Raw genomic sequence first — 27,305 nt, 5'->3', positions numbered from 1 at the left:
AAAAAAAAAACGTATACACTGCAAAACAGACATGAACGCCATATTGAACATCAATTAAAAGAACAAATTGCCCAAGGGTTATGAGTCAGCACCAAATGGATTCCTGCTCAGTGTGGCAAAAACATATGGAGAGAACAAAAACACTAACTTGTATTTAATTCCCAGCTCACCTCAAAATTAGCATTTCATGCCTAAATAAAAAGTAAAAGCATAACTTTAATTGTGTGCTTTGGTGAACAACATAAATTTACAAGTTAATCAGAACTGTTCTCTGTTAATTACTTCCATTCCTTCAGATAAAAGAATATAACCCAAAAAAAAAATTTTTTTTTAATGGCTTATCCTAAGGAAGAAGTGAACTCTTGAGAGTTTCTTGTTTAGTTTTGTTTATTAAATAAATATGATGAAAACTACTGGATATCATTGTCTGTGCTAAAGACAAAGAAGCAAATCAAAACAAACCTCAGAGTCATCTGCACTTTAGGCCCTGGCAATTGATTTTAAAGAATTTCTTTCTTCCAATTGGTTTTTAGAAAGGGATTTTATAAGGCTTTATTCCACTGGCTCTTTAAAAGAGATTGGTCTAATTTTTCCCCAAGCAGCTTGAGAAAGGAGATGAATGCATTCTCAAACTATACCTGAGGGAGCTAATGAGGGAAGCAAGTTCAAGTTGAAGGAGATGTTGGGTACCAGAAAGACTGGCTATAAATGGATAATTTATGGGTTTAGGATTGAAAGCAGATTAACTAGAGATGGTAAATTATGAAATGTCTATCACTGGGTTCACTACAGAGTTGGGCAACTATATGAGGGATATCTTATATGATATTTAATTATTGGTGTCCGATGGGTGCTGAAGAAGATCTGAAGCAGATGAGAATAAGAGAGATAGAAGAATAGGGATGAAAGTGAGAAAGACAGCAATATATTATTACACTATATCATATCATAATAAAATGATTCCTTCTCTGTTTCATAAGGCGCACAGGTCCCAATCCTATTGCAATGGTGTTCCAATGGTGCCAAGTGCTTTCTGGCTGCTGCAAGCTACAAATGTCCAGCTCTGCGCACCAACATACTCTGGACGCTCCCCAGTTCCAGTAAGTATGTAAGTGTAGGGGAAAGGAGGGAGGGAGAGGGGATGGTCAGCGTTGGAAGCAGGGAGGAGGGCGGATTGGGACAAGGAAAGGGGGTGGGTTCGGCAGCAGCAGCACCTACCAAGTCCAAACCTCTTTCCTTGATCTGTCTTCACTTGGACTTGGTCAGCAATTGCCATATAGTCCTGTATCCTCTTTCTCATAGTAACTAACAGCCCTATCTCCCCCTCTCCACTTTTATAGCTGCCAGCTGTGCCAAAAATCTGTGCGCTGTATTCAGCAGAGGAATCAGGAGGCTTCAGAGGGGAAAGAGGATTTAAATGCCTCTGTAAGCCGCCTGCTCCACAATGGGTTTCCTTGGACCTGTGCTAGCAATTTTGCTAGCGCATGCCCAAGGAGAGAAAGACGGCAGGGAGGATGCTGACTATGGGGATAGGATCCAGCACGTACCATTGCCGCTGGATCCACCCCCTCCTGCAGCCTCCCTGTCCCCATTCATGCTTCCTCCCCACCCAGTTTTGCCCCATCCTGTCCTCCCCACCCCCTACCTTCCCCAATGGCCTACCCATTGATGCAGCAGTGTGCTACTTCATGTGCAGCTGAAGAGCCTTTTACAGCAGAAATAAAGAGGCAATGCTGGTAGAATGCTAGTCCCACCAGCACTACTAGCCCATAGGACTGAACTGTAGGATGTCTCTGGAAAGTTCACAAGCAGGAAATGAAGGCACAGCCCTCTCTTGCCACTGTTCCCCTACAACTGGTATCCTGAGGCATACTGTCTCAGAGCCTGATTACAGATTACCCCCATAACTTGTTGTCATTGACAGATTTGTCCTCCATGAGTTTATTTAGAGCTCAGTCCTACGCACTCATTAGGCCAGAACAGGCAGGAACTTGCGCCAGCACAGGAGGGTAGCAAATGTGCCATAAAGCACGTTTGTGCCTCTGTGCAAGTCAGCTGGGCCAGTGCAGGGACATGCTCTGGCCAGTAGAGGCCAGATCCAGCCTCCATGCGAACTGAGCCTGGTGAGTTCGTGTCATCCTTTACAGGCCAGCATGGGATCTGGGGGGGGGGGGTAGGCGGAGGACGGGGAGGAAGTGATCCAGGGTGTGGGAAGGGTGAGTGGTGAGCGTTAGAGTGGGCAGGTGGGGCCAGGATCTAGCAGTTATGCTGGATCCTAGCCCCATTCCCAGGCGACATGGAGTGGCTCCAGAATGCTCCATTCTGCTCAGATTTGCGTCACCTCTTTAGGTGGCACAGATCTGAGTAGACTCATTGGGGCTGCTGTGGCTAACCCCGGAGTAAGGGACCTTTTTCCTCTTGCCTCAGGCCAAGCCTCAGCCAATCCCAAACTTGCACTAGATACAGTGTAGGCCTGCCTTCCTGCCTGTTCCAGCACAAGTTAGGATTGCACTGTTAGTTTCTTAAAGTCATCAAAACTAGTGGCCATCACAAAACCTTGTGGCAGTGAACTCCACAATGATACAGTTCTAGTGGAGAGAGAAAGAGAGAGAGAGCGCGCATGTACTTCTTATCCACTTTCTCTACACATTGCATATTTATACCATATCTCCTATCTCAGTCATCTTTATTCAAAACATTCCCCAAATGTTGCATCCTTTCTTTGCAAGGAAAGTGTTCCAGTCCCCTTCTGCACCTTTTCCATCTAAACAATATCCTTTTTGAACTGAGATGACAGCTTTTGTGCACCAAAGTTAGGAATTTGGTAGAAAGGGTATTCTGCATCTTCAGTGCCAAATTACAACTTGTAACTCAAGTGACTCTTTCATGAGGGCTGTAACTTAAATTGTTTTATCTGGGTTGGCCTTGCTGGAGTATGCACTAACTTATTTGATTCTTATACTGATTGCATGAAGTATATCTTAATAGTTAAGTTGGAAGCTGGCACTCTTGTCAGCACTCTAAGAACCTTAAGGCAGGTTGTAGATGTTCACTAGAGATAAGAAGAAGATCATGCCACCAAGCTAAATAATTTAAGTGAAGTTTCAAAGCTGCCCTGTACATCTTGGCCCTGAGGGCAGATAAATCTACTCTGATAGCCAGATTTAGTAAGGAGTGTTTTAAAAACCAGCTTGCTTGTGGTTGGTCTTATCTAAGGTAATTTTGCTTTTAAGACACGAGTTAAGAATGGCAAAATAAACATCATATGAACACTCCAGTCTTGGTATTGAACAGGAAATACACAAGCCACAATATTTTTGTGTGTGACTCCGACACTGAACATACACATAGCACAAGGAGCCCTACCAGACCCCATATCCAGCTACTTGCTGCATGTTGTGGATGGGAGGTTTACAATTCATGGGAAGTGTTTATATAAGATGCTTTGTTCCCAGGGATGAGATGAAGACATAGACAGACGGGCTTATGCTATCTGGTGTATTTATAGCAATTTTCCTCTATGTCTAATGTTTCCTTTTTACTATAAAGGTAAAAATACTTTACAGGTTTGCTTAATGAATTGTGATACTCAATATGATGGTCAAATATCTGAAACAGTTAAAACGATTGAAGTAAATGTCACCAGACACAATATTTTTGGGGCAATGCACATTGCTTTATCGGGGAAGGATCTGCTTTATTATTGTGAGCCCCTCTGTTTGGTACGTTTCTTTTCAAAATATTTGTTCTGCTGAAAATTCAGCATACCCCATGCCTTATCATTTCTTTTGAAAACCTAGACAACGTATAAGGTCTCCAACAGCTAAGATGAGGCTACAACACTGCACATGCCCAGCTGCCTTCCAAAATGCCTGAAAATTTCTAGCGTCGTAAGTCAGAAGAAGGCAGGCTCTGATAGGGACTGCAACTCCCCACCAGGTCACTTCTAGGAGCAGAGTGGACTTGCATCTCTGTTGTGGTTGTAATGGAATGTCATCCACCATGCCAGACAACAGTGTTGTCTTCATTTTCCCCTTCTCCTCCCCAGACTATTCCACCCATCTGTTGCACCATCATCAGAGTCCCCCACACACAAATCAACCAATCGTTTTAGTTAAGCACAAGTGGAACCCCAAATGGAATTTAGCATTTTATTACATATGGTACTCATCCATTAGGAAGGCTTCTGTAAGAAGACCATGAAAAACAAGAATCAAGTTTTATAATTTCTTAAAAGACGGTCTCTTTGACATCAGCAGAAAGGTATACCAACTCTCATCCTTTTTATATAGGCACAAAATGCGCACAATGCCAATTCACCTCTTTTTCAAACGTCTAATCGTGTGACATACCTCATACAATAACATTCAAATTCACCTCATTGCTTTTGAGAGCTTTCAAACGTTAAAACAAAAGAGAAAAGTTAACTTCACAGTTCTTATGGGATTTCTCAAGGAATAAAATTACAATAGCAAATTAACGTTATTAAAACAAAAATTTTCCATGGGGGAGAGAAAAATATTGCATTAGAAATAGCACAGTATATAAACACACACCCATGGTGCCTTTCACCAATTTCTCTGGAGTCACTGAGAAATAAAATACAAAAATCTCAAAGGCGAATCTACTTCCCCTGTGGCATGTAGGCCCTGGCAATTCATTCAACTGTTCTCCATTGAATAAACTGCAGTTCTTTTTATTTGCCTCTATTACGTATCCATTCAGAATTAATAAATTAACTTAGTATGGAGATGTGCTGAAAATCTGCATACGTCACTTGCATACTAAGATGGTGTATTAAGATGATGTCCAGAGCAAATCCTTAAGAAAAGCATTGATTTCCCTTGCTTGATGCATCTTTTATTTCTAAGACTACCACTATTCAGAGCTGCAGGAAAAGGTCATAAGAAATAGATTCATAGGGGAAAAAATCCACAGACAATCAAAAAGCAATTCTGGTCCCTCTGAAACGGAAGAAAGAGTATTCAACTAATTAGACAGAATCCAAGGTTTTCTCTTGGATTTCTCTCACAAGTACTAAGGTAAAAACAAGACTCCATAGATGCAATAAAGGCCCTCATTCTGACATCCACATTCTACCACTACAAGAAAGGCCCACAATCGCCTTCTAGGCCTTATGTGAAAGAGGAGCTAGTAGTCAACAGAAACCATGCAACTGGGAATTCAAGCTGGGACCTCACTCATGCACCTTTCTAAGCATACTGAAAACAGGGCTGGATGTGAATCTCTACTGATAAACAATGGCTGAAGGCTGGGGAAGCTCCTTTCCCCTGCTAAAACGGCACCTTATATTTCATCTTATACAGGTCCAGCCTATTCATATACGGATTTGACTCAACACGAATGGCCCCTGCAAATGAGAAGGAATGTGCTGATCCCTGGAGAAGGGGAAAATGCATCCCTTTTAAATCAGTTTAAAAAACTGAACAGTCCTTTAACAATAGCCTCCTTAATGGCAGCTGGCTGACAATCCATCAATCCTTCTCTCTCCAGGCGACTCCTCCCTATGCCCTTGCCCACCCTCACCCCTGCCACTGGCAGGCAGAAGGTGGGGATCAGCAGCAATGTGGGGGGGGGAATGGGTGAGGGATACTGTTATCATGTCCTGTTTGAGGGCTTCCTGCATGCAAATGGCAGGACACCGTTGGACTTCGAAATGGGAAACTGGACTAGATGAGCCCGTGGTCTAATCCAGGGGACTTCTCCAATGTACCTATGACTTCTCCATTCTCCCCAATTCCAATGACCCCAATTCACCCCAATGATGGGAATAGCTCTGTCAACAACAGTAAACTGAAGTAAGTCCACTTGAGCCACAGACCCGTGTGTACAATGGAATCCTGGGTTGAGGGCAGTATCTATTAAGAAACCAGAACTATTGCTCTATGTCTCAGCTCAGTGGAGATAATGAACAGTTGCCCTCCCTCATCATCCTAATAGTTATTAACATATTTAGTGTATGTCATCATTTCCCTTTTAAATTTTCTTTTCTCTAGGTCAGTCATAATCAGCTGCTTAAGTAGCTTTTTTTAACAGATGCAGTAAGTTGAAGCATTATTATTAGTGTTATTATCAGATGAATATTATTACTTTTATCAGATTAATTTGGTAATTTATTTTGTAAATCCCTCCTTTTATTACTTTATATGGCTGAAAGCAATTGATTCCTTATTTTTATATAATGGAATAAGATTTCCTCAATGCACAGAAGCAGTCTAGGCAGCTGATCTTTTTTTTTTTTTTTTTAAAGCTTTCACGGAAGAAAGGATAAGATGACCTTCAAGGGTCTATAGTGTCTGATTGTCTGCAGGAGTAAGCTAATCACAAGATGAAGCTCTTGAATCTAAGCCAGACTTGAGATGAAACTGTGCAGCTTTCAGCATAAAAGGAAAGAATTTTCATCAAATAATTCGAAATACGTCCAAAGTGGGAATTTACGAATCGTAGCCCTCTGTGAACTAGAATGAATCTAAAGCCGCGAATGCATGGAGCTAACTCATTCACTAAAAGAGCAAAAGCAAATAGGGATATGCCTTTGTCATTTCCAAGATTTTCATTTTTCAAATGCCCCACTTAGGCTAAGTGTGATTTTAAGCCCTTTAGAATGCATGCTAACTTAGTAGTTAGCAATCTCAGAATGGGAGCTGTGATGAGGCCCATCCTGCTGGCAATGATCAAACCTTCAATTATTTTCAGCTTTTCTTCCTTTCATATGGAGAGGTCAGAAACTGCAATGAGACTTCCTACACTTGCATATTCAGAACAAACTATTTCCCATAAGCTAGTTCTTTCTGGCTTGAATCCAGCACAGCTGCAGCTGCTGCATCTCCTCAAAGAACACTGTTTGGCAGCAAAAGTAATGATGCCACACTAAGGGCCTGCAACCAATACATGCCTTGGAGTGTCCTAAGAGGTGCTATAGTGGGTTTATGGGCTTCATTTTTAAGATGGAAACACCAAGTCTTGTGAGATGAGAACATTTAATTCTACAGTAGCTGACTCTATTAAATAACTGTCCATCTTTCTGTACTTAAGGGAGGAAAGCATTTATCTCTAAAAAAGATAAAGGGAATATCAATGGGACTCTTCAAAGCACAAAAAGCACAAAGCAATTGCCTAGAGTTATTCCCTGGTTTGAATCCAAAGATCAACAGGCATGACTGGAAGGTTTTACAACTTGCACAGATGGAGGGTGTCACTGATTTCCCCTCTGACTGCAGCCCCAAGAGCAGCATCACATGGCTTTCCAGAGGATCTTCCAATCTATAGGAGTAGCTTTCCAAAAGGCTGAAAGGATCCAATGAGAAGAGAAAATGGAACACCACACATAGTTCTTCAAGTCCAAGCCACTGTTACCACTTTCAGCACCAGCCCAATATCACCTGATGCTTGAGCCAGCATGTTAAATGGTGCCACCCCATACCTTGATGTTCTGCTTCTCCCACTTGCCAACATTCTAACTCAGCACTTTCCTCTCCCCCCTCCACATCTCCCTTTTGTCTGTGCCTCCCTCTTACTTTTCCCATCCAAGGAGTGGAAGGAGGAACCATGGACATGCGGTCTGGTGATATTCTGCCTGAAAATTATAGCAGGAGTGGTGGTGGGAGAATGTAGTTTTTTTTCTATAGGAAACTGAATACTGCCCCTTGAAAAGTTGGGATTCTCACAAGTTTAATACATGGGAAGAATCACTCCTCTGTCTTAAAAGAAATGCAAATATTCTGTTTGAGCAATGCTGGCTGAGCTCCCAGTCATATCTCAGATTAGCAAAACTTCTTTTGGAGGTTAGCAGTTCAGAGGTAGGAGAAGGAGCTAGACAGCAGAGGTGAAGTTTTAAATTATAGAGCAGGGGAAAAGAGGTTTTTGTAAGATTCTCAGCTAAGGCCTACTTCAAAGGTACGCTTTTGAATATGTATTGCAAAAATGCAGTCTACTTTAAGATCATTAGTTATGGTTATTTGTTATTGCTCATAATAGATATGACAATGTTATCAACATAGGTCAAACACTCCCCTTTAAAGCAAGGGGATGGTGCTTTTCATATTCATACCAATGACACAGAGCCATTTAATTGTTCAGTCAGTCAGTGTATAGAAAAACAAAACTGTCCAGAAACATAGGCAGTCCTAAAAGGTGAACACCACATGTGCTCTGGGGAGTGACCCCAGCTCTACCCTCCTCTGAAAGGCACCTCTGTACATTAATTCAGTCTGGATGGCTGTTGAGACACAGGAGTTGGAAATAATTCTCTCACACACATTGAAACACAGAGACATAAACATCCCTCACCCCGTTGGATTAATTTTCCTGTTGCATGTCAGGAATCAACACATCAGTTTCACCAGGAAAGATCAGGAAAATCCAGAAAGAGTAATCTACACCCAGAAGCAGGTTTTCTATGCATGGATTACTGGGATAAACGTGGTCTGCACATGCACAAGTAAGCTGCAGTCAGTGAAAAAAGTGAAAGAAAATGCAAATCCAGTCGTGTGGTGTTGTGCACAAACGGGTCCTTGCTGCTCAGGGATAGCTGCTGACATGTTGGGCCCTATCAGTCACCACTTTTAGGCGACTAGAAAAGGAACACAGGCAGCCTCTTCCAAGCTGACTCTCAAGGTGGGAGGGGATGCATGTTCTCTGTTCAAGAAGAAGATCCATGCACATACACAGCAGTCTTTCTCTCACATGTAGAGATGAAATAGGCAAACTGTCATCTTCAAAACTCCTGAATCATCAGAGCTACTCTGAGAGAGCTTTGAGATAACTAGTGAAATTGCTCAAGAAAGCTCCACATATTTCTGTTTCCTGGATTTCCAAATATTGGGTTTTACTGTGTGTTTGCATTTACTGTGTGAAGAAGGAAAAAAAAAATGAAAGCTCTGAAGTAACAACACCCAAAAAAAGCAACGCTTCTCATGTTATTATTCCAAACTTCCTATTATTGAAAGAAAATTTAAAATAATCATGCAATTCTGAGTGGGGGTGGGTGTCCCTGTATTTTATCCTGAATGATGACTCAGCTTAAGAATGAAGATTAATGTCCTACATAAAATACATTTATTCCATTTGAACAGTGGCCACTTTTAAGAAGAAAAGGGAAGTCATTCACAATGCAGGTGACATATTGCTATAAATAGCTGAGGATGCAAAACTGGTTGTGCTATACATATATTTCATTTCCTTGTGAGCTACAGACCATCTATTATGGTTCAAAGTCAGATGTAAGAGAAATAATATTTATCAAGCATGGCATATGTGTACTAATACCAATAGAAGCATTTGACAAAAATGAGGAAAAACATGAATAAAACATACACAACATTTTTCTGCATTCCATATACAGCAATACCTTGCACTTTTGTCTGGTTAGGGACCAGAGTGTGGACAAAAGTCTAAAATGGATGAATGCCAATGCATAGCCTTATGTAGCTTCCAAATTTATTTTGGCCAGCAAAAATCGCTGTCCTCGCTGCCTCTGCTCTGCCCAGGCAGTCTCTTGCTGGTGTTTGTGCTGGCCACCACGTGGGCCAGCTGCCTGCTTCCGCCATGGCTGTGTGAGTCGGGTAGCACTCCAGCATTCCTTGCGCCCCAGCATCAGGCACTGAGTCACCTTGCACCTACTCTAGCATGGCTGCATGAGCTGGATAGCACCCCAGCATTTCTTGCGCCCCAGCATCAGGCACCACGTTATCCCATGTCCATTCTGGCACAGCGACCTCTCTTGCAGGCAAGGAGGGCCAACCCATTTTGTCTCTCAAAGTGAAAGCTGGATGAAAGAGGAAAGTATGTGGACTAAATTTGAAATGTGGTTATAACTGAAAACAGCCAAAAGAGCAAAGTGACAAAAGGCAAGTAGATGAAAGTCAAGGTATTGCTGTAGATGTATATCATTGTTAACACTTGCTGCTTCATTGATGGTAAATATGCTATACGTTTATGACTTCCTTGTTCAACTCTCAGGCCTGATCTAGACATGCATCAGGAGGAGGTCACAGAATGGATCACACATAAGCATTTTAGGCTGCAGCTGGGTGGGATCTGAGGCCGCAGTGCCCTCCACACTTTCCTGGGAGGAAGCCCCATTGCCTCTACTGGGACTGACTTCAAAAATGCAATACACTATAGTTTTTTTTATACATAGTATAAAGGTAAAAAAAAACAACTATATATGCAGTGTTATCTTCATTTTAGATGTCAAAAGGGTTTTGTGGCTCCCAAGGTTTTCTTTTCTCCGGAAAACGGGTCCAAATGGCTCTTTGAGTGTTTAAGGTTGCCTACCCCTGACTTAGGGCAAACCCATGGTCTGCCCACCCCCTCCACAAGCACACCACACCATACACAATCCCATATCCAGTTCCCCAAGGAAATTCACCACCACATGTCCACAGAATTCACCAATGCCAGCTTACAAGCTCAAGGAGTTTCTATTAATCAAAGAAACACACAGAGTATCCTACAACCCTCTACCCCTACACAAGGCCAACACAAGAGAGACTTCAATCAGCAATACATAATACAGCAAGGCAGCCAAGAAAACAACAAATAATATCTAGACATCCAAATGTGCCCCCTCACTGCACTGCACTTCCTAATCCTCTGGGTCACCTCATCCACAGCAAGGCTCCCAGTTGCAAGGCTGGATGGCACTAAATGACTGACTTCCTCTGCCCAGCTCTCCAACCCAAACACTCCTCTTCCCTCCCACAGGCACCCGCCACCAACTCCACACCAAAGCCTGCCATACCACCAACCTCTCTTCACTCTCCAAAAGTCCTCCATCCCCCAAATCACTCAATTCCAACCGCCACCAAGTCACTCCACACCAACTCCTTTCCCCTTTTAATTTAGGAATAGGGCACTGAATATACAGGTGGACTCTCATTATCCGTGAGGATTCCATTCCTGGACCCCTTGTGGATACTGAATTTTGCATGAAACCAAGTCTTGCAAATTTTGGGCACCACCAATCGCCAAACATGACTGGAGCCTTGCTTCAGATGCATCTGAAGCTGTTCTGAGGGCTGTGGAGACTGCGCACAGTCTCCGGTTTTTGGCTGAAAACCAGAACCCAAAAAAAGTTTTTGGCTGAAAACCAGTTTTGGGTTGAAAAAAACCGGTTTTTGGCTGAAAAACAGACATGTCATTCTAGGACCTCTGGAGGCCTTTCTGAGGCCCATAGAGGCTATGCCTCCATGGGCTTCAGAAAGGCCTCCAGAGGTCCTAGAAGGGCACTTCTGGTTTTTGACCAAAAACCGGAGGTGCCCTTCTAGGAAATCTGGAGGCTATTCCAAGGCCCATGGAGGCTGCACACAGTCTCCCCAGGTCTCAGAAGAGCCTCTGGAGGTGACTGGAACAGAGCTCTGTTTGTCTCTGGAGTCTTCAGGTTGGGCCAAAACTGGACTGATGGGGGTCCAGAGGACCCATGTTGAGCCAAATCTGCAGATTCAAAATCCAAGGATAAGTAGACTCAACTTGTACAACTTCCCAGGAATGGGAACTTGAGTCTGAGTTGTGAAAACATGTTTTTCGCTGACTAATGCAGACTTGAGTCACACATGTCAATGACTCAGGCAAAGACTTGAGTCCTGTGGCTACTGACTTGGGAACCACCATGGAGTTCAGAAATTCAAGTAGCCTAACATGGCTTGGGGGTGTTTCTTGTGACTCTTATGCAGCTGCACCACTTCCATGTTGCCCAAAAGACTTTGTGTGCTGATCTGGAAGCTGGGCGCTCATCTGCATGACCAGCAGCAGAGTACATTATGTTCAGTCAGGAGGAGAGACAGGGCTGCGGGTGGAGGGAAATGATTAATTTTTTTTTGTTTTGGGTTTGGGTATTGTGTTACAAAAGCCCAACAGAAAAGTAACAACTTGCAAGAGTGCTGCATGCATCTAGAACATGAAGAAGGGAGGGAGGTGCTTTTCTTGTCCCCCAGACTATCCATTGGTTGAAAGATGTGTCCTGATTTTGTGTCTCTGGGAGAGGAAGGGGGAGAGGAGGAACTGCCCTCCATCCCCTTCCGCCTTGCCGAGCTGGGATGCATCCTCCCTCCCTCTTTCCCTGTAGGTCCACCCATGCCCTTAATATGAAAAGGGTGGGTTTTGTTACAGCTGGGGTGGGATCATATGGAAGGAACCGATCTGTGCATTCTGCACTGCTGCCTTCATCTGAAGAACAGCATGGCTTTTGTTTAATGATGGGTTGGGCTGAGACATCAGGAGAGTGTTTAAAGAGAATTCCAATACACACACATAACCCAGCAGCAGCTCCATTTTTTCCACAGAGCTGTAGCTAGCTTTTTAAATGAAAGACCTGTGACTTGAGTTTTTTTGAGTCATGAAAATGCTCTGGGTGACTCAGACAGTCCATCTGTTATGACTCATTTTTGAATCAAGTCACCAGTGTGGAGACTCTTGACTCAACTCAAGTCACGTTCAGCCGCAGACCTCTGCAGCCCTGTGCCCAGGGCAAATCTCCACGATGGCGCCCCGCCCCCCCAAGGGCTATTGCTACCCCCCCCCCGCACAGATATCTGCTCCCCCTACTCACCAGAGGCTCACCAAGTCTCGTGCAACAGTAGCCCTCTGTGAGGTTCCCCGGCCCTAAAAACTGTGCTTCCAGCAAACTTGAAGCACAGTTTCCGCCCCTGTCGGGAGCCTTAGAGAGGCTTTCATGGGGTCCTAGTGGCTGTCGCCTGAGGCTTTTGCCCCATCTCACCCTATGGTAGGCATGCAATTGGCCATATTGGACTTGCCCATTCCTGCAACCCCCATGACATGGTGGTATCTTACACAGGGGACTATTCAAAAGTAACACCCGCAACGTGTAGTCTGAAATGGTACAGCCCATTCTAGCAACTCATTCCCATCACATCTGGCTGCATGTGCAGGCCCAATCTCATGGTTAAGCAAGAGCTGGCATGAAAAGTGGATGATCGGAGCCTGTTTTTCAGACATTTAGGTAACATGGATCACTACATTTTTTCCTGGAAAAACTTACGTATGTGAATTCATTCTGGCACCTGAATAGTCAGTGGAAATAAATCTGTTTGATGGTGGCTGGCTTTCAATATTTCAATACTGTAGCTCAATATTTCAAACTTCAAAAGAAAAACAAAAAAAGAAAAGGAAAATAACTCTAGCCTCCAGGTTCAAGACAGATCTTACCTGATGGATCAAAAGCCACTTGGTTGCCAGGATGTGGGCCTGCATCAATAGATACCATTGGTGCTCCCTTACGAATGTCCCACAATTTCAGCACACCATAAGAGTCACAAGACACGATGGTATCACCCTGTAAGGGATGGAGGAAATGCTATTTGTGACTGAAATGCAAGGAAGTTGTTAACATTTCTTCAGAAGCTTCTGGGACCAATCCTATCCAATTTTCCAGCACCGGTATAGCCACAATGCAGCCCCAAGATAAGGGAACAAATGTTCCCATACTTTAAGGGGACCTCTGTGACTGCTGCCCCATGACAAGATGCAGTGCATGCCCCATTGGCACAGCAGCACTGGAAGATTGGATAGGATTGGGCCCTCTGTTTTGCAGGAAAACAGACTCCAAATGGCACTTTAAAATCTTTAAAATTGATATTTAAGGAAAACCAGCAGTCTCTACAAATGTGTCAAGTATTGGAAGTGAAATGAAAGACAATCTCTATACGCAAAAAGCTTTTAACAGGAGATTAAATTGGCACTAGCTATTACTGGTGTGACTATATTTAAAACTAGCCAACAGAGTGTCTAGCACATTCTGCTTCCACAGATATAGCATAATATATTTTATGTGCAGGATAGAGTTAGTGTGTCTTGCATAACTTTCCATGGTCTGACACTCTGACTACCCCAACCAATTGTCCAAGACCTCAGAAGTTGGTTCCCTTTTATGCTCTTCTTTTTCATCTCCATGCTTGTTGCAACTCTGAGAGAAGCCCAGGAGATCTTTTCCTCTGTGGTCTTTTCCTCCTTCTGAATCTTATATGAAGCTCTCCAAGCTGTACCACATTTTTCTGTGAACTGAGGACACCCACGGCCCCAGGTAGGATTGTGCAGAGGGTGGGAGGGAGACCACTTTCTTTAAAAAAATCCTAGCCAGTATCTTGATTGTACAACTTCCCCAAAACCAATGTGCTTTTGTGAAAATGTTCTCTGTGAAATTAGAACACTTTTCAATGAGCAAGAATAAAAAAAAAAAAATCACAAAAGTAACAGAGTTAACAAGGAACCTACATTCTGTTCAAGCCAAGAAAGGAGGTGATTTCCTAAAATGGCATCCTGAGAGATGGATAACAAATGGCCTCATGCCTTTGACAATTGTTTTTGTTTTCTTTTCCTAAAATGCTTAAATCAGAATCTAGTTTCCTCATGGAAAACTTCTAGATTTTCACTTCCATAAGTGTTATTATTTTAGTAAGGCTCACTGCCTTTCTCTCCACTTCTTTCTACTGATGCTCTTGCCACATAGCAAACTCAGTTTTGCACAAAAGCATAACAGAGCACTGAAGCAGAGAGCTGTGTGATTTTCTTGTATGCTGTGGAAGAATAACATTTTTAAAGCTTTCCTGTTCAAACTCCAGTAACCCAAGAGTAATGTTCTCCCTCTTGTGGGAGAGGAAAATCATACCCTTTATAGGTAATCTACTCTGCATGAGAGAAATATCAGTTCTGATATTATATATGGTCAAAGAACACACAACAGATGAATCAGTGTTGATGAGACTAATGCTGCAAAACTAAGCATAATAAAATTAACCTTCCATTACTGTTACATTTTATGAAATAATTAAAAGAATGGAGGCCTGACCTTTGGCAAGGTGAACCACCAATAATAGCAAAAGCGCTGTCCCAACATAGAAAAGAATTGTTTTAGTTGGCATGAACTTATGTACTACCTGTTTCATCAAATGCATAAAGTGGACTGAGAAGGTGCCATGCACACAAAACAGTAGCTGAAAAGCCAAGAGAACAAGATGCAAATGCAAAACACAAAAATACATTGGAACATGTGTGCTGTGAGCTACTATTGATACACCTAGAGCAGGGGTGTCCAAACATTTTGGCAGGAGGGCCACATCATCTGTCTGACACTGTGTCAGAGGGGGCCTGGAAAAAAAGAATTAATTTACAATTTAAAATTTGAATAAATTTATATAAATGAATATATTAGAGATGGAACTTATATGAATGAATGAAGGTCTTGCAGAAGGTCTATAAAAGGCCTTGCACAAAGCAAGACCAGCCTTTCCTTCACTGCCACTGCTGCATCACAGACATGAAACAGCAAGCAGTGAAGGCAGCCCTTGTCCCACACCTCAGGTGAGAAGGCAAACAGTTGTCCTCTTGCTGACAGCAGTTGTGTTGGGCCAGCACAGACTCCAAAATGTCTCTTTTGGAGGGCCAGAGACTCATTGGAGACTGGAGGCTCCCTGAGGGCCTGATTGAGAGCTCCCGAGAGCTGCAAGTGGCCCCCGGGCCGGGGTTTGGGCACCCTGACCTAGAGGAAGCCCATCCATGAGGCAAGGTAATGCGGGCTGCATTAGTGGTGGATTGCAAGACAAGAGGGTTGTGGATTTGGGGTGTCCTTCACCCCAAGTCTGCCACCACCTCCCTCCACCTCACCATGGACTTAAGCCACAGTTGTTCACTTTCTGCCGGCTAAAACAGATAATCTGCCACCTTACCATGCTCCTCATGTAGTCTCTTCAAAAGCAGAAGTGCGGGACTTCCAGTTTTATTGACAGGGACTATGCAAATGAAGGAGCTCTTTTTTGAAAAATGCAAATGAAGAAGCCCCTTTAAATGAAACAGGAAGTCCTGCGTTTCCACATCTGAAGGAACTGCATGAGGAGAATGGTAAGGCAGCATCAGGTGGTGTTCCAAGTCATGCTGCCCCCAGACAGACCAGGAAGATAAATAAAATACATAAATGTTGCTTACTTCTCCACATGAACCAAGCCTCTTTCACTGTGACCAGTCTCTGCAGTACAGTACAGCTCCAAGGTAGCATCTCCCTTTGAGAAATTACTTTGCCCTCTAAGAACAAGTCTATTAACCCCACTCTCTAATGCAGGGTCTTTCCAAGCTCCCTCCATTCTATTGCAAGTGATCAGGGCAGGAATTGATAGAATCTTCCAATTTCAAAAATTCCTATTTAGGAAATGTCTTAAGCAACTAGAAACTCAGTTAGTTTAGAAATCCTCAAGCATAGTTGTTTACGTTTGCTACCAGTGTTTAATTCCTTTTGCCTTCTGGTTTAACTTGGATAATTTCTAAAATTAATTTCCAATTTGGCGCTTATACACTTTGCCACTGTTTTCAGTTCAGAATTTTTCCTTAGAGGTTACTGATGTGCACAGGCACACATGTGCACTGATTAAAACACTGCTAAAAAGCATGGAACAGAGATGGGTGAGAAAAGGGTGTGTATGTAGAGGCCAAGAAGGGACTGGAATCAAAAGCAGCATCTCTGCTGATATCCTATTCTTCTTCACAGCATTTATTCACCTATTCGAGATCAGTCAGACTTGAACCAGCAAAATTGCTGGCACAAGTTTGAATAGACCCAGCAGGGCAGTTGATGCTTATCTCCAGGCAAGGGAATTTATATTCCTGTACCTGGAGGAGATGACTGGGCTCCCCCCCCACCGAAGGATACAGTGTGTGTTCCAGTGGCGTAGATGCATTGACGGGGAGGGCTTTGGATAGGATTGGGCTGTCAATGCACCTAAGCACTGGGGCACAGAGGTAACCTGTAAAAAAAGAAACAAATTGATTACAAGGGCAAACTGCATACAGGCAGCAGACTGATCAAAGTCCATAAATCAAAAAAAGAAAAATGGCATATCACGAATCCACCAGCACTTCTCTACAAATAAGATCAAATAAGAAATTTGGATGGGGAGAATTTTCCCGTGTGTGTGTGATGTCACATTTTTGCTTATGCAATGTTACTTGCTGCTTCTTCTGCAGGAAGAGTTGATAAAGAATGAGACTAAATTTGTGCTTTCTTTCAGAAACATAGCCTAGAGTTAGCTCTAACCTATAGCCATGAGTTTCCCCTTTCATATATGTACACAAGCAGCAGTGGTGATTGATATGTAGTACTATAATGATGTAATAGTGTGACTGTTTATAAAAATGCATGGCTCCTTTGTTGAAGCCCTCCCACCATAAATTTAGTTGGAGAGCAATTACTGCTCACTCATGCTACTAGGTGAATCTTATTAGCTTCAGATATGATAAATGAGAGCTTGGAGTGCCTTGTTTGAGCAAGAAGAACTGAGGAAGTTGACCAAGGTGAACCAGCAGGGAATCTCTCTGGCATTAGGATCAACCTTATAGAACAGTCCACAAGTTAGCTGAGCTGAATTGCCCATATTCAAAGTGAAGCTGCTCACAGAGGGGTCTATGATGAAACTTCCAATTCCCCCCCCCTTTTTTTGCCTCTTTTCCAGCTGTTCTGGACTGTTCTAGCATCAACATTCCAAGGGAGCTACTGAATTGTTAGGCTACAGTAGCTTTATCCTTTGTTGTTGTTTGTTATTGAGTATCTTCTTCTTTCTCCAACTAAATGGTAAGCAAATTACTTAGCTGTGAACCAGCTCATTAGATCATGCAGCCCACATAAATTCCAAGAATGGGAAATTCAGAAGTTCAGGTTACCGCCCCCCCCTACAAGTACCTTAGTATTAACTTTATCAATATGTATACCTAATGGCATCTGATGAAATGGGCGCTAGGTACCAGTGCTAGAGTGCCAGATTCTTTATGGCTGTTATAAAAGGCCTTGTTCTTACAATTAAAAACAAAATGCAACTCCCTGATACTATGTTCTGCATAGGTGCTAATAGCAAGTTCTTATGTTCTACCATCTCTGCTAGCATTATCTACAGTGGGAGTGCATTCTGACAGATAAAGTGTAAACCAGAGCTGGCTTGCACTAGGTCAGGGGTGTCCAAAGTTTTTGGCAGGAGGGCCGCATCGTCTCTCTGACACTGTGTCGGGGGCTGGGCAAAAAAAAAAAAGAATTAATTTACATTAAAATTTGAATAAATTTACATAAGTTTACATAAATGAATATATTAAAGATGAACTTATATGAATGAAAGAAAGTCTTGCAAAAGCTCAAGGCCTGTAAAAGGCCTTGCAAAAAGCAAGGCTGGCCTTTCCTTTGCTGCCACTGTTGCCTCACAGACGTGAAACAGCAAGCAGTGGAGGGAGCCCTCATCCCACAGCTCACATGAGAGGTCAAACAGTCACCCTCATGCTGAGAGCAGTTGTGTCGGGCCAGTGTGGGCTCCAGAGGGCCAGAAGCTCATTGGAGACTGGGGGCTCCCTGAGGGCCGCACTGAAAGGCCTCGAGGGCCACAAGTGGCCCCAGGGCCGGGGTTTGGGCACCCCTGCACTAGGTCATGAAAAGTCAGTGCTGGGACCTAAAGGAGGAGCCAGATTTTCTACAGCCCTATTCTGTATAATGTCACACAACTACAGCTGTCTTATTAAAAAGGACTAGGTTAATTTGTATGGGATATGCTTTGCCGTGACACCTGAATGGAACCTCTGTCTTTAGAGGCAGTACATCTCTGAGCAAGATATGTGAATGGCGTAGAGAAGAGGACGGCCATGCTCTCCTTGTTGGTTTCCCAGAAACTTCTGGCTGGCCACTGCTGGAAACAGAATGTTGGACTAGATGGGTCCTTGGTCAGCAAGGCAAATCTTGCTTTATGTGCCATTGTGATAACATTCAGCCAACAATCCATACCACTCAGCTGAATGTTTCTAGCCAGAACATTTTACATCTATGGAAGAGGAATATTCTTTCATATTTGAAAAATATTTCCTATTAATGATGTTCCGAGCTTTGGGTAAAAACATGAATCAAAATGAAGATTCCCCTCCCTAGCAATGTTTCTTGTACCAGAAACTGTCAAATAATAGTGGATTAATGTTCTCTTGTTTGTTTAGAATTGCTCTGCATGCTTCTCCCTAGCTGTGCAAAACAGAGGACGTCTTTCTGCCTTTTGCCAAATCAAGGCCTAAGAAGTTCCTTGTGGTTAAAAAGAAGAGTACATGCTAGGCTTGCAAATGTTCTTTGCATAAATTTACATACGGAGCTCAAGATCACTGTACACCCTGCAGAGTTATTGCTATACAGAGTTGACACTGCACTTTATACAGCGGATTCCTCTGCTGTGCTATTTTTTTAAAAGGAGCTTAGGCTAATCAATTTATTTTTCTTTTTATCCATCAAAGCAGTGCCTCTCAATTCCAGGAGTTGTGCAGTCAGATGAGGGGAAGAATGATAATTGCTGTAGTTTTTTGAAGGCTGTTGTGAACTGGGTGCCATCTTTAAACTAAAGATCATTACCCCATTAGGTATTCACTCTGATAGCAGCAGTCATGGGTAATGAAATCTCAGATGGTACTCCATAAACATTCCCACTGTAAATCAGTTTAAAGCGTGTTCCCAACCAGCAGCAGTATAGGTGAATTCATGTACATCCTTTGGGCTTATTTTTCATTGGCGCTACAAAAATCCCAGTTGCTAAATATGATATGAATATAACATAACAGAGGATGGACCCTTCTTTCTTGAAACTCTGTGGTACCCACTATGCCAAATCTGTTCTCTTCAAAGGCATAATACTTGGGCTTTACTATTCAGGAAAACACAAGCTAATGCCTCCATGAAGTGACTAGTGTTGCTGACACTGGCAGCTGGAGGGGGTGGGGGTCCCCTCATCAGGAAGTAATCGCGGTGACATCATCACGTCACAATAATTATTTCCCGAACAGCACAGAGAATGACTGCGAGTTCACAGCCATTCTCAGCACAGTTCCACGCCACTCTGGACTCCTCTTTCTTCCCCCATTTTTTGTGGGAATGGAGGGTGGGCAGCTGGGAAAGGCTCTGAGGTGGCTGTAATTGAGCAGTCACTCTGAGCCTTTCTGAAACTCCTGTCCAGCCTCCTCCTCTTGAAACAGAGGGGCAGTCTTGAGGAGAGCCTGCTCTCCTCCTCAGAGAGCCCACCCTCCTCCTCAAGCCCACCCCTCCTTCCCCTGTTTAAAAAGGAGGAAGCCAGGTGGGCGTTTCAGAAAGGCTCAGATATGGCTGCAATAGCCAACTGCAATTGCCAGCCCCCTGCCCACCCACCCCTCCACTTTAAAAAAATAGCAGCCATTGGAGTGGCACAGAAAGGCTCTGAGGGTAGCTGCAATTATGGCACCTTTGGAGCTTTTTTGCACCGTTCCAAGGCCTCACCGCCCTCCTCCACTATTTTTTTAAAGCAGAGGAGGGAGAGTAGTGACATTGGTGACGGGGGTGTACAACTGGGTGGGGGAGCAATATTGCTGCCCCTCCCACATGGTGCCCCGAGGCTTTCGCCCCCCTTGTCCTCCTAGGAATGTCACTGGTTGCTAAACATTGTAATTATCCAAATTTTGCTGGGTAAGTCTGAGAGGAAGGGGGTGGGGTGGTCTAGAAAATCAAGGTTTATGATCTGACATGTGCCTTTGCTGCAGAGCTCTACCTCTCCAGTCTGCTCCCCATCCCCTGCCTTCCTCCACAATCCTTGCCCTCCTCACCCACGATCTGCCCCTCCACCAACTTACCTGAGTTTGCACAGGCCAGGCGTCATGGCATCAGACATGGAGAGCCACTGACCCTTTGCATCGACAGCTCCAAAGCTCCTGGCAGCAGCATGTCATTTGAGGTGCTGCATTTTTGACAGTGGAACACACAAGTTCCGCTGTCACAAATGAAGGATAGGATTGAACCATTAATGTGTTAAATAACAAGACCAATATCTGTATTTCACTATAACCCTACTTTAAAATTATGTTTTGCACAATTAACAACATCAGTCACCTAAGGAAGACCTTATTAGCCCTTTCGCATCTGTAATTATACATCTCTGAAGTTAGTAAGTGACCTTTGTTAACGAATGACTTTGAGTTTATGCAAAGCATTGACTACTCTGAATACATAAAGGACAACATCAGGTATCTTTTGGTTTTATATTCAGTTCTTTACCCTGTTTCTGTCTGTCAACTGTAGCCAGTCAGCTCCTTCTTTATTTTTGCTATCCATGGAAACATTTAAAAGATCTGAATCTTGAATCGTTTGGTTCAGTAATGAATAAGAACTGACATCAAATATCAACACTATTGGCCTAGCTAAATGGTAACTGACATCAAGCTGGACTACTGAAAAGGTAAACAAAATTGAAATTTTGTTTTGGTATAAAAACTGTCTGACATTATTTGTCCTTTGGTAAATCAATGGAAGACTGACCTGAAATGTTTGCATTTCTGCTGGGGGAGTGGGGGAAGGTGGTGAGGAAAACAAAGAACATGAGATGGATGGCTGATATTAAGCATATTTTCTATAGGACATGAGCCTTGAAGATAATTGAAAAAAAAACAGAATTGTTGTGTATGAATAGAGAAGAATAGAAAGTATATAGAATGCAACCACACATGTTCACATCAATCTCTTAATTCCGATTATCAACCACTGTGCTGTGGCACACTGGTGTGCCACAAACGCGTAGGAGTCTGGGGGAGGGTAACTTATTAGCAGGGCCATTGGGGGGGGGTGAACCTTCCACCAGCAGCAAGGTGTGTCTTGTCAACTGTAAAAAAAAAATTGATGGTGTGCCTTGACAGTGTGCTGTGAGATGAAAAATGATGAAAATCATTGTCTGTACCACACACACTAATTGTTTATGGCCTGATCTTGTGCACATAGGCATACCTATGCCTCTTGAAATGAATGGGCTTTGGTACATTTCCCTTTGCATACAATTAAGTGCCTGACACCACTGGTTTGGGCTTAAGAGCCCAAGGCCAGTTCAAATTGAAAAATAGTTAAGAGGGGAATACAGTTGTTGTTATGATAAGGCAGGGGTGTCCAAAGTTTTTGGCAGGAGGGCCACATTGTCTCTCTGACACTGAGTCAGGGGCCGGAGAAAAAAAGAATTAATTTACATTTAAAATTTGAATAAATTTACATAAGTTTACATAAATTAATATATTAAAGATGAACTTATATGAATGAATGAAGGTCTTGCAATAGCTCAAGGCCTGTAAAAGGCCTAGCACAAAGCAAGGCTGGCCTTTCCTTTGCTGCCGCTGCTGCATCACAGATGTGAAAGAGCAAGCAGTGAAGGGAGCTCTCAACCCACAGCTCACACAGAGAGGTCAAACAGTCGCCCTCATGCCAAGAGCAGTTGCGTCGGGCCAGTGCAGGCTCCAACAAATCTCCGGAGGGCCAGAGGCTCATTGGAGTCTGGGGGCTCCCTGAGGGCCGCATTGAGAGGCCTTGAGGGCCGCAAGTGGCCCCCGGGCCAGGGTTTGGGCACCCCTGTGATAAGGGAATGCAGATGTCTTCACCATTAATTTTACAAAGGAAATGGTTTTAAATCTTATATGATTAAGAATATTTATATACTGCTTTTTAACAAAAAGTCATTTTCAAGGTTGTTTGGCTGGCAACCTTCAGTCTCGAAAGACTATGGTATAAGCCTACAGCACCCGGTATTGCCAGGTGGTCTCCCATCCAAGTACTAACCAGGCCCGACCCTGCTTAGCTTCCGAGATCAGACAAGATCAGGCATGTGCAAGGTAACAGTTGCTGCCAAGGTTGTTTATACAGCAAAATAAACGGTTATACACTCACATACAAATGTACTCCGCCACTACCCAATTATACCTATTTTCAGTTTATTGAACATCTTCATTTTAAGTATTAAAAAAAATGGCAGCACAACTCTATGCACATTACTTAGAAGTAAACCCCACAGAATTCAGAAGGACTTACTCTCAGCAGCATGTGCATAGGATTGCATCCTTACGCTCCAATTCTATCACCCACAATTAATGTTGAGGCGGTCACACTTGCGGAGCACATGCTGCATCCAATGCTGTGGGGGGGGGGGGGAGAGAATGGGGCTGCCAGCAGGAGGACAGTAAAAATACACCGTGCTCCTATCATAGAATCATGGTTTGTTAAGAGTTGGAATGTCCCTTGGGTGATCATTAGAAAATATTTTTATTTACCCCTGGTAGGCTGCTCGATCACCTACGGGTATCCTCAGACCTATACCGGCCATTTTGCTGGTATAGGTCCAAGAACAGAAAAGAGGCTGGATGGCTTGGGAAACATGGAATAGAATCCTGGTGCAAATTGCTGCTGTTGGGATCTAGAGATGGCAGAGAAATTAAATGAGTTCTTTGCATCTGTCTTCACGGCAGAAGACCTCGGGCAGATACCGCTGCCCGAACGGCCCCTCCTGACCGAGGAGTTAAGTCAGATAGAGGTTAAAAGAGAAGATGTTTCAGACCTCATTGATAAATTAAAGATCAATAAGTCACCGGGTCCTGATGGCATCCACCCAAGGGTTATTAAGGAATTGAAGAATGAAGTTGCAGATCTCTTGACTAAGGTATGCAACTTGTCCCTCAAAACGGCCACGGTGCCAGAAGATTGGAGGATAGCAAATGTCACGCCTATTTTTAAAAAGGGAAAGAGGGGGGACCCGGGAAACTATAGGCCGGTCAGCCTAACATCTATACCGGGTAAGATGGTGGAATGCCTCATCAAAGATAGGATCTCAAAACACACAGACGAACAGGCCTTGCTGAGGGAGAGTCAGCATGGCTTCTGTAAGGGTAAGTCTTGCCTCACAAACCTTATAGAATTCTTTGAAAAGGTCAGCAGGCAGGTGGATGCGGGAGAACCCGTGGACATTATATATCTGGACTTTCAGAAGGCGTTTGACACGGTCCCTCACCAAAGGCTACTGAAAAAACTCCACAGTCAGGGAATTAGAGGACAGGTCCTCTTGTGGATTGAGAACTGGTTGGAGGCCAGGAAGCGGAGAGTGGGTGTCAATGGGCAATTTTCACAATGGAGAGAGGTGAAAAGCGGTGTGCCCCAAGGATCTGTCCTGGGACCGGTGCTTTTCAACCTCTTCATAAATGACCTGGAGACAGGGTTGAGCAGTGAAGTGGCTAAGTTTGCAGACGACACCAAACTTTTCCGAGTGGTAAAGACCAGAAGTGATTGTGAGGAGCTCCAGAAGGATCTCTCCAGACTGGCAGAATGGGCAGCAAAATGGCAGATGCGCTTCAATGTCAGTAAGTGTAAAGTCATGCACATTGGGGCAAAAAATCAAAACTTTAGATATAGGCTGATGGGTTCTGAGCTGTCTGTGACAGATCAGGAGAGAGATCTTGGGGTGGTGGTGGACAGGTCGATGAAAGTGTCGACACAATGTGCGGTGGCAGTGAAGAAGGCCAATTCTATGCTTGGGATCATTAGGAAGGGTATTGAGAACAAAACGGTTAGTATTATAATGCCGTTGTACAAATCGATGGTAAGGCCACACCTGGAGTATTGTGTCCAGTTCTGGTCGCCGCATCTCAAAAAAGACATAGTGGAAATGGAAAAGGTGCAAAAGAGAGCGACTAAGATGATTACGGGGCTGGGGCACCTTCCTTATGAGGAAAGGCTACGGCGTTTGGGCCTCTTCAGCCTAGAAAAGAGACGCTTGAGGGGGGACATGATTGAGACATACAAAATTATGCAGGGGATGGACAGAGTGGATAGGGAGATGCTCTTTACACTCTCACATAATACCAGAACCAGGGGACATCCACTAAAATTGAGTGTTGGGCGGGTTAGGACAGACAAAAGAAAATATTTCTTTACTCAGCGCGTGGTCGGTCTGTGGAACTCCTTGCCACAGGATGTGGTGCTGGCGTCTAGCCTAGACGCCTTTAAAAGGGGATTGGACGAGTTTCTGGAGGAAAAATCCATTATGGGGTACAAGCCATGATGTGTATGCGCAACCTCCTGATTTTAGGAATGGGTTAAGTCAGAATGCCAGATGTAGGGGAGAGCACCAGGATGAGGTCTCTTGTTATCTGGTGTGCTCCCTGGGGCATTTGGTGGGCCGCTGTGAGATACAGGAAGCTGGACTAGATGGGCCTATGGCCTGATCCAGTGGGGCTGTTCTTATGTTCTTATGTTCTTATGTACCCCTCCCCCTATGCTCCCCCTGCCCATCCATAACATACCTCCACTGCCAACTTACTGTTCATGTGGAGGCTTTGACAGCTGCTGCAGTATATACAGCACAGTTGCCCATTTGCGACAGCAGCCTGGAAGCACATGACAGCGACCTTTTTTGGCGTCATAAAGGGCCTTGCGCTGCTGGAATGCAAGTTCTGGCACTGCACGGTCCAGATAAGAATGTTGCTGTCTGCTCCTGGTCTTTAATAGTGCTTTGTATTTTTCTAAGTTGCCATGTACATTGTTTGAACAGAAAAGAGACACCAAAACACCAATAGTGCCTTTTGGAAACCTAAATTAATATGCATTATTAGAATATGTAAGGCTACAGATATGCAAGTCGTACTGCTCAGATTTGGTCATTTTATGAGGAAATAAATTTAGGAGCCAAGAGTTGTAAGCAGGGCTATCAACTTTTAGGCCACCAGCTGAATAGTGCTGTCTCAAGTAGTCCAACAGACTTGGGGTACTGAGTAATTAAGCCAGTGTTTCCTCCCCATTCCATTTATAACGAAAAGAAAAGGGAATGTACAAAGATGTAATATTTGCTGGCTGAAATCACATTTACAATAACTGCATTTCTTTCTTTTTCTTCAAAGTCTGTCTGCATATAGTAGATACCTATAAGGTGAGACATTTTACCCAAAAAATCCAGTGTAGACCATCTCCTTGTCCTATCTGCAGGTCAATCAGGGGATCAGGGCAGTTCAGGGGTGTTGTGGCAGCAAGGAGAAGCCCAGAGGAGTGGCAGGCAGGAGGTCAGCTCCAGCTAGCCATGCTTTGCCTCTCCCAACAGCTCCCTCTTGCAGGGAGACCCTTGCCAGCATGTGACTCAGCAGACAGGCAGGCTGCCGCTGAGTTTTAAATTCTGCCATCTACAAAGTCAATTCAATTACAGAAAAATTCCTCTTGCTTCCTCCCTCCCTTTGGGCTGTTCCATTGCACAGAAGCAGGGAATGTCATACAGTACTGCATAAGCACCTTGTTAATGTCTTCAAAAATAGTGGCAGGATTCAGATTCTTTCCTCCCATTCAATCAGGCCCCAGAGCAAGCTGCAGGACTTCCTCACAAGAACCTTCCCCTAAGTCCCACCCCCCACCGAATTTTCCAAGGGTCATGGAATTTTCCACGATTTTTGGCTGAAAACCTGCCCTCACCTTATCTGTGAGGTTGCCTTATAGGCGAATATCTATGGTATTTGTAGAATTTGGATTTTTCCAAATCCTTCACATAATAGATCTCTGACTAAGAGGAGACAGGGTCTGTACATGATATAAATTCAGGAGTGGCAATCAAATGTAATTTGTGGACAGTTGGATTTGGAAGGCTGATCACATGAACCACAGAGACAGATATTTAAGAGGCTTTTGTGGAAAGCCTCAGTGGAAAAAATCAGCCCTGGTTCTGCTGGGTTGTGAAGCAGACCAGACCAAAAAAGACCTTCATTTGGGCATTTTGCGGCATGAAATTTTGACCGGGACAAAAACTGACCACTGGCGTTTTTAGTGAACTAGTAGAAACTTCCACCATGGTTTCTTCTTTGGTATTCAGTATCCAGAGGGATGGCTTGTTCTCTTTGCTCTTTGAGAATGTCTTTTGGAACTTTGCTGAAAGCACCGCACCACATTTTTGTCTGGTTATCCCTGCATACTAACAGTCTGAGCACCACGTTAGCAAGGACTTTTGCAATCTGCTATTCTGGTCAGCTCCAGTGTTATTCACTCAGAGCCTTTTGAAGAGCAGGTGCCCACACTGCACTACACTCCAGGGGAATATATATATAAGGCAATATTTTTTTTCCTTATGTCTTACTGTTCGAAGTTTTTTTTTTTTCTTCCTCCTAACAACTAAAGGACTTAGCTTTTACTCAGCTATAGCCAGCTCAAACATTTCAGGCGGCCTGAGCTCAGGTCTCTTGAAGTCATATGAATAAAACATAGACATAACGTTATTTAACTAAAAAAGCAAAGTTATCTTCTTCATTTCCATAATTAAAAATGACTATATAGATTTTGAAACTTTCCAAATTAATTCTCACCTTCATTAATGTTGAGCTGAAGTTTGTGATGGACATCCTACCCTTCCAGAATTCTGAGCATAGCAAAAACTTAACTTTAGAAAGAGCAAGAAAATAATCCCACTTGGTGACTCAGCTTAACTGATGGTGTGGAGTGTGAAGTGTTGCCCGTCATAGTTTTATGAACG

At 43.5% G+C, this 27,305-nt stretch overlaps 1 protein-coding gene across 1 annotated transcript in view; it reads right to left on the bottom strand.

The window, feature by feature from the left end:
* SPAG16 (sperm associated antigen 16) overlaps positions 1 to 27,305 on the bottom strand; it is a 521,477-nt gene that overhangs the window by 130,013 nt on the left and 364,159 nt on the right. The window contains exon 15 of the mRNA XM_066622076.1: positions 13,189 to 13,315. Within this exon, the coding sequence (XP_066478173.1) occupies positions 13,189 to 13,315 (127 nt within the window). The remainder of the gene's footprint in view (positions 1 to 13,188; positions 13,316 to 27,305) is intronic.

This window comes from Tiliqua scincoides, chromosome 1 (genome assembly GCF_035046505.1).
Source record: "Tiliqua scincoides isolate rTilSci1 chromosome 1, rTilSci1.hap2, whole genome shotgun sequence".
NCBI classification, from domain to species: domain Eukaryota; kingdom Metazoa; phylum Chordata; class Lepidosauria; order Squamata; family Scincidae; genus Tiliqua; species Tiliqua scincoides.
This window is presented reverse-complemented; position numbering and strand designations above follow the sequence as displayed.